Genomic DNA, 18,370 nt, shown 5'->3' on the forward strand with positions numbered 1-18,370 from the left:
CGTCTAACCCGCCAACCAAGAAAGGTTGGACTGAGTTGGACATTTAGAAGCTCGCCAAAATGGCTGGCTAACGGCAGGTTGCGGTTGGTGGTAGGTGGCCGTCCCAGCCCATTTTGACATGCCTAGCGTTACTGAAGCTCAGGTGGATGACCCACCAATATGAGGAGCAAGGGGGTTTGGTTACTGTTGGAGAAGTCATAAAATTCAAAACAAATGGAAAATTCTCGGCGAGCTGTTGAACTCTGGTATAAAATTCATGTTTCAATTACAGGCTATTCGTGATAATAATCATAAACAGAGAAATCGGTATAGAGCAGAGTTCCATTTTCATAGTGAAGCATGTAATAACAAACATCACAAAAATAGCATGGATTCAATGGTGCCCATTTGTCATCCACAGTCACCTTCTGCGCCTGGTAAATTTTGCAAACAGAGCATTTCCTGCAACGGAACTTGGTTTGAAATGTCATGAGTGGATAAGCTGCTTGATTTTGTACATCCTCAGAATGTATCAACCTCATATCCCGTATAACAAACACGTGCTTGCAATCGCCCTGAGGGCACCAAAATTCAATCGTCATGTCATTACGATGCTTAAACTAAGCCACTATGCTATGTTATCCCTCGCAAATAGAAAATATGAAAGTTAATAATGAAAGATAAATGTACCTGATGGCAGTAGAGATATCCAGCCCCAATTTGAAATATCAAGTCAAAGAATCTAATATTTTGCATGTGACAAGCCCTCAACTGTGGCAGAGGCAACCGCCGTTTGTTTTCATCGCCCAAGAGGGCCTTTTGCTTCTGTTGTAGTTCACCAGAAAAAATGGATTCCCATTTATCAAGGGCCTCATTCTTTGAGTTTTGAAGCCAATCAAGTATGGGCATACTGTAGTCTATGGCCGAGGGCCCCCTCATGTCATTGTAAAATACATCCTACAAACATGTAATATTGAAATTAATAACCAGATATGCTCATTGAGAAACAAAGCAAAGGCAAAGGCATTTCCATTAGATTAATGAATTTACTTCTATAAAGAAGTATCCTGAAGGATTGTACCGTCCCGCCTTATCCATTATCTCATCTGTCAAACAGTAGATTTTATCTTTTACATCTGTCAACAATTGCCGTCCTAGAACCAGAAACTCTTGAGTCTGATATTGTTACAAAAAGCCATTAGTTGCTACCAGCGAGTAATATCAGTCATAAAATATGAAACTAAAACAGAACGAGTAATCAAATATTACAAGCTTCATAAGCGTATACTTGTTTTTAAGTCTATAGTACCTTAACATATCACAGAGAAACAAACTTTAAGGACAATTGAAAAACTGCTCTAAAAACATAGGACCCAAATCAACATAACAATCAAGTAGTCTGGAGAGTACAAACAGTACAACTACTGCTCTCAGCCAATAGCAGAATAGTTCAAAGATGGGAAATATCATTATTCAGCAGCAATAAAAACTTGAATTCGTGCCTTTGAAGACATTCTTATCTCTATAAATTAAAAATCTTGGAGCATTCAACTCCTAGTTCCACAACTGGTCACACAACTGTAGCTTAACTCTATACTGTTGAGTTGTTGAAATTGAGGGAGAAAATGAGGCTCAGTTTCTTTAAATAATATGAGCAAAATCTTCTTAGTTGGCTTCTTTTGGCACTTCAATTTACAGTCACTACTTTTTTTCATTTTTAACAGCTGACCTACCTTACATTCGACCATTTTCCATTTCAAATTTCTGTACTCAATTAATTTTAATTAAACAATTTTGAATTTGGATTACATGATATAACTCTATCGTATTCATAAAAGGTTACGACAATCAAATACTGCCATCTAAAACTTTAAAGAAAGGGAAAAATGTCATTAATGCATATGATGTGATGAGAAAATATTCAATACGATAATTTTCAGGCTTCACGTGGATATGATCATTTTTGTTAAACATAAAATGATCGATGAATAATGGTCAGTTGTGCAATAATTTGGCAATCATGCTCAAGCATTCTTTTAAAGATACAAGCTAGCAAAGTGCTACTATATATTATCTTTATCATACAAGATTTTATCAGATAAAATAATGCTGTGAATCATCGCAATTCGCATAGTACTTTAGCAAACTATAAACTTTATGCAGGTCATAATAGTGCAAATTGTCACTCTTCCGCACATAATGCTGCAAATTTTAATCTGTCCCTGATTGTAGAAATACCCAAAAATTTACTAAATTATATAATTAATCATACATTTTGCAATTTGGCTCGCTCATAATCTCATCTGAGTACCACCAATAATCAAGATCCAAAAAAAATCAAATTAATCACAATAAACACAATCAATTCCTCTGCGGTGCTTCCTGTATAACCAAAGGGAAATGTAGGAGATAAAACAAAAGGAATCATTACCTATGCAACCGACATTCAGGTTATAGGCAATGGAGATTCATTAAAAGGAGCAAAAGTGTAAAGTCGACAGACAGCATCACAACATGAGAGAATGCCTAGTAGATCATTCTCGCAAATATTATTAATGATTTGCCTGTTGATATTATGTTAAGATAAATACATGATACAGAGTTCAACGATGTTAAGAATGTATGAAGGTAATATAATAGAGTATCGACCTCTATGCATTTAACTTCATCCTACTTCAGACACGAAGAAGGAAACAGTAACTTACCTTCAATGTAGTTCGTTTGTTATGGTAAACCTCCAAACACAGCACGACCTCAGGAAAATCCACTGGTTTATTACAACGGGTATCTGACGGCCTAACCTGCCAAGCGTTTCAAACATCCATAAAAAAAAAAAAAAAGAACAGCTGATTTTGCAATTAAAGGATGGAAATATCACTCGGATGATCATAATCATTGACTGGTTTTCAATTAAGGAATCAAGTAAAACATAATACAACAAACAGCAAATGGAAAAGTTTACAGACGCTGAAAGATGATGAGGTTGATCTTGAAGCTTTTGTGGAAAATGCAATAATTAAGCACTTCTCTTAATTTTCACAACAAAAGGAGATTCAGAAAAAATTATGTGCTGAATACCTTCTGAACCAAAATATACATATTAACGAGCACAGTTAAAATATTGACCAACAACATAGGCATCAAAGACAGTGACCCTCACTGTCTTTGATTAGCTTTCACAGCTTTGGCAGGTGCAACATTAATTAATACCTAAAGAATGAGAACTTCTTTTGTGAGAAATGAGGACAAATCAAAAAGGGCACTGACCGCAATGTTATGTTTGAATTTCAATTTTTCGGGAATGGTTTTGGAAGATGAAAGTATATTTGCCGTTGCTTTACAAGGAGACAACCTTTACTCTGCATAAATTTGGAGATAGAATTAAGAGGGGTATATAGGAATGGGTTTGGGGATGCAAAACGAATCGAAGGGGGTTGTTTGGAGAAAAGGAAATGAATTTGAGAAACAAAAAACAATCATTAAGAAGATTTCCAGATTAGGTTTTCTTGGATTAACGGAGCAATTATAAATTTGGAAAGTACCTATCCCACCAAAGGTTCAAATTTTCTCATGGATTGTGGCTTTGGGAAAACTTCCTACATCAGACTCGGTGCAAAGAAGATGGCCAAGTTGTGCTCTAAGTCCGCAATGGTGTACATTAAGTCCGCAATGGTGTACATTAAGTCAGGACCACGAGGAGACTCGGGATCATTTGCTGCTACACTGCTCTTTTTCCCGAGGATTATGGACTATGGTGATGCAAGAGCTCAGATGTTATTGGGTATTTCCGCACAGGGCACGAGATATGTTCATTATTGAGCTTGGTATTTCATCGGGGATAAAAGTAAAGAGATTCTGGTATGTGATCGTTCATTTCACTTTTTGGACAATCTGGCTCGAGAGAAATAACAGAATTTTCAACGACAAGTCCGCCAATGTCAATGAAGTTTGGGAGATTATCAAATTCAGAGTTGCGGCATCTACATCAAAGATCAAAGAGTTCAAACATCTCTCAATATCAGACGTTGTTAGGGATTGGAAGTTTGTAATGTCTTGACGACAATGTATTAGTTTATTTTATTTCGCGGATTACTCATCCGCTACTTATGTAACACGAATTATTTATAATATAAAATTAAAGTTTCCTATAAAAAAAAAACTAAGAGGGGGAAATTAATTTCAAGAAAATACAGAATTTTAAGCACAAAAACAACAATATATGAAAATCATTTTGCCTAGATCCTTCTTTAATCGCAAAAAAAAGGTGACTATTGACATTATGTTTTAATTAATTTATGTCTTGTGATCATCAAGTTTCCAACAACTATATCTAGATGTTGCAGGACTGAGAGTGTAAAAAATGATATCTGTGTGCAGCAAACCTTAGCTGAAACACTTGCAGATTTCAACGATCTTATCATCTCAACTTTCTTTGTGAGTGTTCCACAGTCAGGGGCCTTGGAACTACCACTGAATAAATATAAAAGAGAAACAGCTTCAGCCTAAAATGCAGGAAACGATGATATATCTAAACTAGCATGGAATACTTGTAAAGATTTCCCGATGGGTATACTTGAATGAATGTAGTCTCACGGATGCTTTATCTTCTTCTTGTTTCTGTTTAATTCTAGCGAGCTGCTCCACCTTTGCAATGCAGCTCTCCTGATAGGAAATGCATAAAGATTGAGCTTAAGAAGAAAAATATTAGCTGAACACTAAACCATGAATTTGTACATTAAGAGAGTTGCTATTATCGCCACGTCTCCTCTTCTTTATCTTTCCTGTAGGTTTTTCATTTGATTTGATGCAGTCAGAATCTCTATGAGGAACAACTGAAGATTCAACTGGAACAACTGCCAGCATATCTGTCTCTAATCTTTGAGGACAAGCATGCTCAAGGCTGGATACACCATTATCATCTGTTATCCTGAAAAAATCATAGTAATAACCAGATATATCTAAGGTACCAAATCACTATTTGATAATGAAGCAAGTAATGGAGATGCTAAATCTGAAAAATATGGCATGCTGTCAATCATAAGATCAATATAAGTTTGTTCAAATGACCTCAGACTCGATTTCTCGTCCGTATCTTGTGACGTGTATATGGTCAACTCACCACCCTATGGTCATCACGCATAAGAATGTCAGGCACTGAACAGGTAGGCCAAACAGTAAAACAAATAAAAAACTTCAGAGAACTTCAGAGCAGTTTACCTTGAAAGCTTCTTCAAATGCCATATTGACTAACTCATCCTCACTTATTATTTTGAGTTCATCAACCCTTTTAAAGGCACAGATTTCAGACATCAGTTGCTTAACTCAGAGTAGTAATGAAATATTCACGAGAAACAAGCACATGTGCATTAGTGCAAGGACAATGTTAACTAGCTAGTTATCTTGCAAACTACAGTTTCTTAATTAGTTCTTCAAATAAAGAAAAAAGCTCGATGTTAACACAACTCCAGTTTTCCTCCACGTGTTTGTAAATTAAAAAAACAATGGAAAATGACAAAGAAATAAGCCCACAGAGAAAATAACAAAACATGCATGAAAAATAAAGAGACCATAGAAACACAGCACAAAGAATGTTTACACAATTTTCCTCCAACAATGTTAAATAGTTATCTTGCCAACTAAAGTTTCTAAATTAGTTCTTCAAATAAAGATTGATGATGGATGTTTGCACAACTCACATGCTCCATGTGTTTGTAAACTAAACAAGACAATGGAAAATGACAAAAGAAGCAAGCCTAGATAGAAAATAACAGAACATGCATGAAAATAAAGAAAACCATGGAAGCATAGCACAAAGAATGTGGGAAAATAAAATATGATAACATAAGAATTAAGAAACAACAAGAGCTTTACTGGTCCCCAAAAACTAAAATCCTTGGGCCCCTTCAAGGGACTTCATCAACAAAAGCGGATAACGTATGGTTATATATTGAGCAGCGTAAATGCTACATTTAACAGCCTAAAGATCAAATAACAAAATCTTTTGACAACCAGCTAAATATCCATGTATGTAATACTTTTTAAGGTAATACAAACATCCAACTACATGATTGTCACGGGTAGAATTTTTTACAAGCACAACCTTAAAATTCACAGCTACTAATACAAAGTCATGTCTAGTAACAAAAGAATGGGATCCATCACCCCTATCAGGTTCTTGGTGTCATAATTTATGCAGTGCAAAACAACAAAACGAATCGATATAGACAAGGACAAGAACTGCTCAAGATAATAAGTAATATATCTTTCATAACAACAGGATTATTCGATGGGGACAGAGAAGACAAGAACTGGTGCTGCAACAGGAAAACACTATATACAAATCGTGCCAAAGCTTTTAACACTGATAATAGAAATGGATTAGCAAAATAATGAGGAAAGATTTCAACAAACGAATGGTGTCCAATGCTTACATAATTTCTTCACACTCCTCCAGCGTGTCATCAGCTAGCTCTTCTTTCAAACTCTACAATTAGGTAAAAAATTATAGCATCATACGAATAATGAAAAACTTGTTTAAATAGAAAAAAAATAAAAAAAAATCAGACACGGAATTGCAATTACATTGTAACAAAGTTGGAGCTGATACCTGAAGTTCAAGAGATACAGAAGTCTCGAAGACTGGTACTTTCGTGATTGGACTAACCATGTTGGGAACATATATTGGACCACCACGTGGAATAGAAACATGCAGGTCTTCTCCTCCATCGTCATCTCCAGGTAACATTTACTCCTAGGGCCAGTATAACTGTAACGACCCGAAAATCAGACTACGTATAAGTCATGCATAATTATTACTATTTAAATTTAAAAATGATTTTATATATATATATATATATATATATATATATATATGAAGGGTCTAATTCATTTTGATATTTAACAAGTCATAACTATTTATTTTAAATGCAAAAGTTTAGTTTATCTTTTCAGTTAAATACGCGAGGACGGACCGGAGTTTGGAAATTAGAAATAAGATTAATAATAAGAAAAATATTCCAAAATTTAATCTAAGTCAAGGAATAATTTAATTTAAAGAAAAAGAATGTTTTAGGATTTATTAAATTAATTGGAGTCAAGTTAGTAAATAAATCCTATTAGGTTCAATATTTAATTAAAGCTTAAATTAAAATATGTAAACAAGTGGGGATAAATTAATCTAAGTATAATATAGTCAAGAAATTAAATATAGCATTTAAATATTTAAATTTTAAACCATGCAATGCCATGCAAGATTCTAAGCAAGATTCTAAATTAAATTAATTGGTTAATGCATTAAAATATATATAATAGAGGATTAAAATCCTAAACAATTAAAATGCAAATGTAAACCATAAAATACCATTCAAAATAAGTTGGAATTTGGTCAATACAATTCAAAGGTGTAGTAACTTTTCCTTTCAAAGCACCTATAATGAGACTTCATGGTGTATTCATTCCTTTGATAATTTTAATTCACTAATTAGTAAATTCAAAATATTATAATACACCTCATTACTACTCAACTCCTTTAGGCAAGCAAATAACGTGAATCACAGCAAGAATAAGAGCAAAAGAATCGGACAGCTAGGGGAGAAAAGCAATTCAAAAACCATGCAACTCCTTCACTTGTAACTCCCATTTTAATGTATGTTATAGCACCTTAAACACTCACCTTTATTGTCTAGCAAACCCACACTCTCACCTTTGAAAAAAAATATCAGAAATAGGCTACTGAAATCGTTGATAATGCAGCAAAAATGAGGAAAAAACTATCGGCCAAGAGAAGGAAATGCATTTCAAAACCCATTCAAATTCTCACTTGTACCTCTCAACTAAATGCACATCAAGACTCCTTTATCACCCCTTGTAACCTTCATCCTCATTACCTAGCAGCCCTTCATCCATAATTTCGAAATATATCAGAAGAGAACAACAGGTGTAATCGTGAAAAGCAGCAGAAATAAGAGAAGAGATCCAACTCGGTTCCGCCGCTCGTATTTGTCGTATTGACTTGTTTTCTTCAAAACAAATTTCAGGCATGTATATATTGTTTCTTTTCTCTTCAATCAAGTCCTATAGATATTTTTAAACTAATATATAACCATGATTCATGCAACATCACGAAATGGACAGCAACATTTCAAGAAAAAAAATCTGCACAGAATTTACTGGCTCTCTTGTTTTCCACTTCACGGTTTGGTGTGTTTTTGGTTGCTTACAGGGAGTTGCTCGGTTCCAGGCACACATGGCTGCTACTAGGCATGATTTAGAGTGAGTTAGGGTGTTATTGGTCCATTGGTTTACATCCATACACTCAGGAATAAAAGATATGACAGCAACATTTTTATGAGTACAAAATTTTGGGTCACAGTTTCTGTCATTGGATTGTTTAAAGGGGTGTTCGAATCTTGGCTGTCCTAGGGGCTGTAGCCATGGTTAGAACTCTATCTTAACGTTTCAAGGACGTGACCAAATCATCCCTTCAAGGATTGGTTCACGGATCCATCATAAGTTCATCAAAACAAAACAAGTGCAATTCGGTTCCTACATAATTCTGCATGGGTACACTTTCGGTTTTGGTGTGTTGATTGGATTATGGTTGGCTTCTAGCCCATAGCCATGGTTCATACAACACTCCATCATGTCTAAATCGAGCCATGGTCGATAAAATGGCCCTTGGAACGAAACAAGACAGTAAATTAGTTCAATACAAAACATTACACAGCAAGTGGTGCTCACGGTTGGGATGCTGTGATTGTCCTAGGTGGTTGCTTGGGTTGTGGTTGGCTTTTAGCCCTTAGCCATGGTCCAAGCCATGCCTTAGAATGTTGGTAAGAGTCCTTAGATGGTGGTTCAAGCCATTGGTAATTAAATTTCCGAGTTTACATTACAAACACACAAGTTGCCACTACTGGATTTTTTTGACAGCAACCTTCACCTTCGGTTTTGGTGCTTGTTTGAGTTCTTGGTTGGCTTTTAGCCCATGGCCTTGGACTGGACAGTACCTCAATGAGTTAGGAAAGTCATGTTTTTGTCCGTTCGTGATTTGGTCAAGTTTAGAGGTCGTACGAGAATTTACGGTGAAAGGTGCCAAAATGACTCTCGAAAGAGTGTTTTATGTTTTTGGATTCCTTCACCTATTCTCGTGTTTTACAGTTATTATGCATATTTTTCAGTATGTTTGGAGTATTTTAATCATGGTTAAACGTCGATTTAATGTTGGTTCGGGTTGGTACGATACCATGATTAGAAATCAAGTTGTTGGTCCTAATAGTCTCATTTTTGGTTATATTGTTGAGTTTTTGTCAAGTTAAGATTTATTTCATGTGTCACATATTAGAAGTAAGTCGCAGCAAGCCTGGGAACGATCCAACTCATCCGGTAAAAATAAGATTATAATTATATTACGTGCATAAAAATATAAAATGTTTATTTTTGAAATATATGCTATATGTCTTGTGGCCACCTTACGCTTATGGGTTTGGAAGTCGGTAGGCGCAACCGAGGACCTCTTCGTCCGGTGACTTACGACCGGTTTATGATTATGTATGGGTTTGGAAGTCGGTAGGCGCAACCGAGGACCTCTCCGCCCAGGAGACTTACGACCGGTTTATGATTATGTATGGGTACAGACATCCAGTCCAAGGGCTGTGATTGATCTCTACAGCCTAGTATACTGTGGTTTAGTCTGATCAGGCGCTTACGCTATGTTATGGGCCACTTGCTTAGAAACATTATCTCTACCAGAAAATTATGATATGTTATGACAGAGCTCTATTGAGCAAAGCTTTTACGTATGATTTTCAGATATGCACGTAGATATAATTATTAATGATACGCTTTTCACCATGCGCTTTACGATACGTTATTTTTACGTTGCATGTGATTTTATGATATATTTACTTGTTATTTATGATATATACATGTTGAACCTTTAGACTCACTAGACTTGATTGTTGTAGGTATTGATGAGGTCGAGACCGCAGACGGAGACCAGTGAGCGATCTTGGGACAGCAGTAGTAAACCCGAGGACCTCATGATTTAGTTTATGCACTATTTATTATTCGAACACAGTTTTAATACGTTGGATTATTTTAAATTGATGTTTATGTTGGATTATTTTTAAATTGTTGGTTGAAAACATTATTCGCTTCTGCTGTTATTTTAAAGTTGAAAATTATTTACATGTTTATTTTAATTAAATGATATAAGATAATTATTTATTTAGAAAATTTTTAATAATTCCGCAAAATTATGAATACAAAATACGGGCCTTTACAATAACAAGTTCCGATCAAGAACAGATTTTAGTAGTTTTATTATGATTATTTAGCGATTTCCGGCCCCTGCCGCGGTTGCTGGTGGTGGTCGAAGCTGGGATAGATGAGGAGTCCGTGGGTACGCCGTGGGGGTTAAGGTGGTATCAGGGCTCGGGACTGGCTGCAGAGGCGGTGTAATTTTTCTTTACATATTTTTTATGCTTACCAGCTACTTCCCCACGCACCACAGTTTTTTTATAATTATCTACGATAAATTATCAAAAGATTAAAGTGCTATTTGAATCGTTATAATTTTTAAAAAAAATGTTTTTTGAAATTTAAAAAAAAACAAAATATAATTTTGATAACAAATGAGGGAAAAATTGAAAAAACAAAAAACAGACCATTTTATAAACAAAATTTGGTCGTATTAAAATAAGATATTAAAAATAAATTAAGAGATCTGATATTAAAAATAGATTAATATACGGTGAAATACTTGTTTTTTTATAACATCAAAACTCCATTTACTAGTTTGCAAATCACGTTAGTCAGATAACTCGTATTGAATTAGTCTTATTTACTAAGGATGACAATAACTTACTGTCGAGTTTGAGTAAAAATTCATATCATATATCGCATCCATGTTAGTTGTATCACATCGGTTGGATAAAATATATGGGAGTTGTATATATGCTCTTGGGCAATCCTCCCCTCTTGAGCTAGCTTTTGGGGTTGAGTTAGGTAAAATTTCCAATCTTCACATGGTATCAGAGCTCAGGTTCCACCGTTATGTGTTGGACTACCCATAGTTGGGTCATATGTTCTGCCCATAATTGGATCATTTATAAACTTCACGTTCCAGATGTTCATTCCTTTGCGTGAGCGAGCGTGTTAGTTGTCCTACATCTGTTGGATAAAATACATGGAGTTGTATATATGGCCTTGTACAATCCTCCTCCTTGAGCTAGCTTTTGGGGTTGAGTTAGGTCCAAATTCCAATATTAAAGATCCCCATTAATTATACTTACTCTCGTCTTCGTTTTCATCTCTATTGGGTATTCAATTCTATATCATCTTCATATTCATCGGATGATTGAATATTCATATTATACCCAGATATCTTATTACTATCTATAATTACATTTTATCAGATTACTAAACTTTGATTACAAATAAAAAATTTAAATATAAAATTAACAAATTAAATATTATAAAAAAATATAATAAAATATTATAAACAATTTTTACTAATATCTTTTTCATACAAAAATTACATTTGACTTTATGGTATAATTTTCTTCATTCTACCCAATTAATGTCATTCAACAAAAACATATCAGAATTAACATCATACTCGATAATTCATTTATTTAATCGGGTAAAAAATATTCTCCATACCCTTGTTCATTCAGGTCAGGTATCATATTCTCTACCTAGTTTGGAGAAAATTGTCATCCCTCTCGTGTATCACGTTAGTCAAGTAAATCACGCTGAACAAGTCTTATATAACGAACTCGTTCATCATTAATCAAACATTCATTTATTTCACCAACCTATACACTTTTTGGGAGGGGGAAATAACTTTGTAATGTCTGAAGTAAATATCATAATTTGTTGATTTAGTAACGTGATATTACTAAATAAATTAATGAATTTTAGAGAATGAAATATGACATATTTTGGTCATATGAAGTCCAAATGATTTGAAATTTGTTATATAACTATGCAATTGAAAATGATAGAAGTTCTATGTTTTGAGTTTTGATAAATTTGATCGTTTGACTGGTCCAAATGAATATATCGATTTAAAAATGTTAAATATTATTTTATATTATATAATTATATTTAATATAATATTAAAAAAACTGAAAATCTAAAGTTATTATTATATTATTATAATATTAAAAAAATTGAAAATCTAAAGCTAGTCGGTGGAATTGAACACCTCCAGTTTTCAAAGCGTAGCACAGAAGAGAGAAGAAAAGATGATAAGATTTTTGATTTTTTTCGATCGTGCGATTTATTTATTTATCCAATTGACGAACCGATTTCAGTTTTGGAATCGTCAACACGAGATCTTCGATTTGAGATATAAATTTTATAGTTTTGGTGATATTTGAAATTCGTCGATTTCTAAAATAAATCTGATAAATCGTTGAATCATACAGAAATTGAAGATTGTTGAATAGTGTATGATTTAATGTAAAAGATAAGATTATAGTGGTGTTATTTTGAATTATTCTCCATTTATTATAATTAGGGATTTTAATCGTTGAATTGTGGAGAGTTGTTTGTCAGTTGTCATTAATTCTGATTTATATTCGGCATCTACGAAAAATAGACTACATGGTGATATAAGTTTTCGTAGTTTAACGAATGTTGTATAAAGATTGATGATAAATTATCGAAATTGGCTGATTTGATATTATATTTGTTGTTGTTTATTATTGTTGATGTTGTTGGTTGTAGTTGTTGGGAGACGTCTTGTTGATGTTGTTCGTTCGACGATATTGTTGTCGTCGGAGTAGGGGTACGACACATCATTATGTTGTTCGTTCGACGATATTGCTGTTGCCGGAGTTGAGGTGCGACGTATCGTTGATGTTGTTGTTGCATTAGTATGAGAGTGATATTGTTGATATCGTTGGTGGTTTGATTGTCCAGAAACAACAAATTGAATATTTCTGTTATGATTTCAGTTCAGTTGAATTTTATGTTGTGGTTAATATATATGTCATGCATTACAAATGATGATTATTGTGTATGCTCCCTCTTCAGAGGCTGTTTTTGTTGGACAGATTACAGGACTTTGTCGCGAGACATGATAGAGGTGAAGGGCTAGGTGTGTCTAATCAAACAGTCATGTAGTTGATAGTGTATATATAGAGACAATATAGCTTATTTGTCTATTTTGAGTTATGCGTGTATTTATTATAATTGTTTCTGCTACATTGATGTAGATAGTGTGATGATTGCATTATTTTGTCATATATGCATTATATTAGTATGTCATTGAAAAGAAATTTTTATGCATTTGACATCACATATTGTATGAGTACGTGGCGATGTTTAGGGCGCCACAAACTTGTTTTGATATGTAAAATATTGGTATTAGCCTCGTTAATATGATAAATTAGATCATACTTTATTTTTTTATTCAAACTTTGTTATAATCCTTGAATAAAGTCCAAAAAGCTCAACCATGTTTATCTATGAGATGGTCTCATAAATCTTTATTTGTGAAACAGATCAACCCTACCGATATTCACATTTATCTCACAAAATACGACCCGTGAGACCGTCTCACACAAGTTTTTACTTTATCTATGAGCATAATTTCCCAAACCCAAATTGACAAATAAAATTTCTGCAATTGATATTTAAAGTCTTATCTTTATTTATAATTTCTTAGTTTTTCTGAAAACCATGCTTTAATTTAAATCCAGTCCCATTATAATATATAAATTTTTTAAAATCTGATTCTTAAATTTCCCATTTTTCATCAATCTAAAATCCCAAAATTTTATTTTAGGATTCCTATTTCCTCAAAATATATTTGATCGGGTATGTGTTATAAAATAAGATTATTTATGATCCAATTATACACGTCTCCTCTTCCTGTGACATTCATCTTATGTACCAGTATATTTTATATACGGACGAAACGCAGAATGTCGACTTGAGTGACTCAAATAATTGTCACAAGGCAAAAACTTATGTGAGACGGTCTCACAGGTATTATTTGTGAGACGGATCTCTTATTTGAGTCACCATAAAAGAGTATTACTTTTTATGCTAAGAGTACTATTTTTTATTGTAAATATGGGTATTGTTGACCCGTCTCACAGATTATGATCCGTGAAACGGTCTCACATGAGACTCACTCTTGTCACAATCCAATGCCCCAGAAACTTAAGAGAAATATAATATATAAAACTTTAAAATTTTGGTTCTTAAATTTCTCGATATTTTCATGAATCTAAATCCCAAAATTTTATTTAGGATTCATATTTTCTCAAAAGATATCTGACTCGGTTGGTACATAAGATGAGGTGATCCATTGGTGATTTTTTTTTTAAAAAAAAAACAAGATTATTTGTAGTCTAGTTATACATGGTTTTGATTTACGGCAAAAATTTATGTGAGACGGTCTCAGGGGTATTATTTGTGAGATGAATCTCTTATTTGGGTCACCCATAAAAGAGTATTACTTTTTATGCTAAGAGTACTATTTTTTATTGTGAATATGGGTATTGTTGACCCGTCTCACATATTATGATCCGTGAGACGGTCTCACATGAGACTCACTCTTGATTTACATGATCTCTTACGGTAAATGCTTGTCAAAAAACGGTTGTAACTAATTGTGTAGGAGATTTTGGTTTATTACTAGGAATTTCATGTTTTTATTAGATAACAAGTAGTTTTGAATTTCGCGGTTTTATTAGAAATATTCAATAACTTGATTTATAATAATAAAATCAACTTTCCATTTGTTATGTTGTGTGCGTTTCTATTATTTGTCGATGTAGTTGCTAAATTTGCACAATTTCATTCTCATTGATGGTTACCTGATGCAATGTACCTACTCGTATTTCACCTCTCATACATGTTGCTATTATGATAAGATCGGGTATTTTTATCTTAGCTCGCCTTCTTCCTCTTCTTATAGTCATATCTTATACCTCACTCTATCACGTGAGATTCATATCATGTAATAATATTTTTTATAGCCCAAATTATATACGAATCTTCGTCACATCAATTATGTAACGCCCCAGATTCGACGACTGTCCTCATTGTACCAAGACGAGTCTTTTCAGCGTGCTTATGTCCTCACTCACACGCACCCTGGGAAACTTCCCAGGAGGTCACTCATCCCAAAATTGCCCCAAGTCAAGCACGCTTAACTTTGGAGTTCTTATGTGATGAGCTACCGAAAAAAAGATGCACCTTCGTGATATGAGTAGTACAAATCAAATCTTTTAAGCCCTCTTCAACTGTACAGTCCATTACATTGAACAGTCTCGGAATCCCTCTCATTCCCGTGTGGGTCGGTTCATTCATGTTCCCTTCACCTAGAAGCCTGCCAGGAGCCGCTCATTGTTCGTGCAACTAATGGCACCGGCGATCACCCCCCGACCTCTTCGGCCCCGGGCCTCACATGCCCACCAGCTTCCGCTTGGTTCGTCCCCGAACCACACCGTACTAAGAGAGGTCGGCTCTGATACCAGCTGTAACGCCCCAGATTCGACGACTGTCCTCATTGTACCAAGACGAGTCTTTTCAGCGTGCTTATGTCCTCACTCACACGCACCCTGGGAAACTTCCCAGGAGGTCACCCATCCCAAAATTTCCCCAAGTCAAGCACGCTTAACTTTGGAGTTCTTATGTGATGAGCTACCGAAAAGAAGATGCACCTTCGTGATATGAGTAGTACAAATCAAATCTTTTAAGCCCTCTTCAACTGTACAGTCCATTACATTGAACAGTCTCGGAATCCCTCTCATTCCCTTGTGGGTCGGTTCATTCATGTTCCCTTCACCTAGAAGCCTGCCAGGAGCCGCTCATTGTCCGTGCAACTGATGGCACCGGCGATCACCCCCCGCCCTCTTCGGCCCCGGGCCTCACAAATTATATCTTTTTTATATTGAAAATTGAGTGACACGATATGATGCAAACTAAATTTTGCAGTGTTTTTTTTTTTGTGACGATAGAATCTACGGTCATTATTATTCGTTGGACACTGAGTAAACTCTAAAGATAACATAATAGCTTACCCATCATGAAATTAGGCAAACTGCACAAGACAAACTATGAGCGACTTGGTCGCCTGAGAAATCGTTGATATGAAAAAACTAAACTTCTAATTATTAGTCAAACTTTTACTTACTTTATCAACTCGTACAATTCTCATATACTTGTAATATGTTATTATTGAAAATGTATATGTAATGACGTTTTCATTCATTTTTTGCTGTATGACCATTTTCTCGATTCTGAAACCAGTTGTAACACATGATCTATTTATCCAAAAAAAATTTGTTATTTACAGTAAATGAAATCTCCGAATAAAACAGACTGAAAAACAATGGCGTCACTTCCCCCAAAAAACAACAAAACAATGGCATCATCAAAGTAAAAAATCCATAGTGAAAACAACTGTTAACTAATTTCTCGCATTTCACAAGTAGCCGAAGAAGCTAAGGAGATCGAAGATCGATCTCCGCACTTGGTGGACTGAGACGCTTCCCTCTTCTGTATCCCTCATGTTTCCGAGACTGATTCAAGTACATGAATCCATTTTAAGCCAAGAAAATATCCAGGATTCAAACATTATGGAATATGGTCAAAGGGTCGGGGGGGATCCGTGTGTGGTCCTCACTTCCGACCAGAAACCACGCCTTCGATGGACTGCTGACCTACACGAACGCTTCGTTGAGGCCGTTGCGCAGCTTGGTGGCCCCAGCAGTCAGTTTTATCTCTCATATTTTGTGTTCTTAGCTTTTGCAGCATATTGATTCATTTAATATGTTGAAATATTGGTGGGTGTGCTTGATGGATCTTGTTATCCCGCGTTCGTTGCTATGGTCTTGAGTACGTGAATTCCTTTCGCATAAAAAAGATTTTATCTTGATGTCAGCTCTAAGTTACCATGTCAGTGGAATGCCTGAGTTTGTATTTATGCAAAATGATTAAATGTAATCATATAAATCGGGAAAAAAATGAGCAGATGGGAGTTTGGATGAGTGGAGAAGGCTTTATTTTGGGGTCAACCTTCATAAAGTTTGGACTTCTTTTCGTTCAACTCAATCCCGTCTTGTCCACCTCAGCTCATCCATAACTGTATTGCAGGAATTTTGCTTCTTTACTGGGATCATTCTTGACCTAGGTCATTGACATTCCTTCACAAGCTTAGCTTTGTGTCGCAATATGTAAAATGGTATATCAGTATTTGATGTTGCATTTGGATCGATGAATTTGAAGATAAGTATTAAAGATTCATAACGTTAAATTCATTGATTTGTTTCGATAAATTTATTTGACAATGGATTTCAAATCCTCAACTAATGGTTGTTTGAGCCATTTGTAATGATTTCGAATCTTTCCATCAAATACTTGCTGAAAACAAATCCTTCAAGACAGATGCAACCATAAGGAAATTAGAAATGGATGTCCTCCGGAATACTAACAGTCGAGTTAGTTGTACGGGCTGGATATGTGAGAAAAGGGACATCCTGGTAATTATTTGATCAAATTCATTGGGATAAGCAAAACCAACCTTGTTGAGCTTTGTGGTAAATGTATTTTCAGAGCCCTTATACCAATCACACACAGTGAATACTTATTGATGAGATCAAGAGTACAAGAGTACAACTGATGCACAGCGACGATAATAAATTTAAGCAAAAATTAATGTATTAAATTTACACTAATAAACTAATACGTAAAAATTAAATCATGTATTAAATTTTCTGTAGATAAAAAAACTTTAAAACCTGATGTTGCGCGAAGATATAGCTGCTTCCACGTGACGCTGGAAAATCGCATGAGTAGCAAATCTACAAAAAAAAATACGAAATAGTTAGTACAAAATAAAAACCGAAACTTCGAAAAATTATAGAGTTTGGTTACTACCAGAGATAGGTGAAAATCGCTCAATAAAATTGTTCGAGAGCTTCGGTATAAATAGAATCTTAGCGACGGTCTAAGATAAACCGTCGCTCGTTGCGACGGACAACACTATAACCGTCGCCCGTAGCGACAGCTTTTTAAAAACCGTCGCCCATGTAGATCGGCGACGGTTTATACAAATTAGTCGCCGATGCACATCGGCGACAGTTTATACTAAACCGTCGCTATATATATTAAGACGGTTTGTAACGCGTCGCAATATATTACGACAGTTTATTAAATCGTGTCTAAAATCGCGACGGATTTTTAGAAAATCGTGGCTACAAAACGACGGTTTCGTGTATACCGTCGTCTTTTTATTAGCGACGGTTTTTGAAAACCGTCGCAATATTTTACGCCGATTCATGGAAACAGTCGCTATATATTACGACGGTTTATTAAATCGTGGCTAGAAAAGCGACGGTTTATAGTAAACCGTGGCTACAAAAGCGAC

General features: G+C 34.9%; 1 protein-coding gene across 1 annotated transcript; it reads right to left on the bottom strand.

Annotated features, from left to right (window-relative positions):
* Positions 1–208: 208 nt before the first annotated feature.
* On the bottom strand, positions 209–17,779 carry LOC140822951 (snRNA-activating protein complex subunit-like). Its single transcript, XM_073183969.1, has 12 exons — positions 17,742–17,779; positions 6,587–6,745; positions 6,411–6,463; positions 5,197–5,263; positions 5,047–5,102; positions 4,714–4,906; positions 4,553–4,641; positions 4,362–4,449; positions 2,685–2,780; positions 1,030–1,155; positions 670–936; positions 209–554 (listed from the first exon to the last, which is right to left on the bottom strand). Exons 2-12 carry the CDS (start codon positions 6,722–6,724, stop codon positions 273–275), a joined length of 1,455 nt encoding a protein of 484 aa, XP_073040070.1. The 5' UTR covers positions 6,725–6,745; positions 17,742–17,779; the 3' UTR covers positions 209–272.
* Between the last annotated feature and the right edge of the window lie 591 nt (positions 17,780–18,370).

This window comes from Primulina eburnea, chromosome 2, assembly GCF_022965805.1.
Source record: "Primulina eburnea isolate SZY01 chromosome 2, ASM2296580v1, whole genome shotgun sequence".
Lineage (NCBI taxonomy): Eukaryota > Viridiplantae > Streptophyta > Magnoliopsida > Lamiales > Gesneriaceae > Primulina > Primulina eburnea.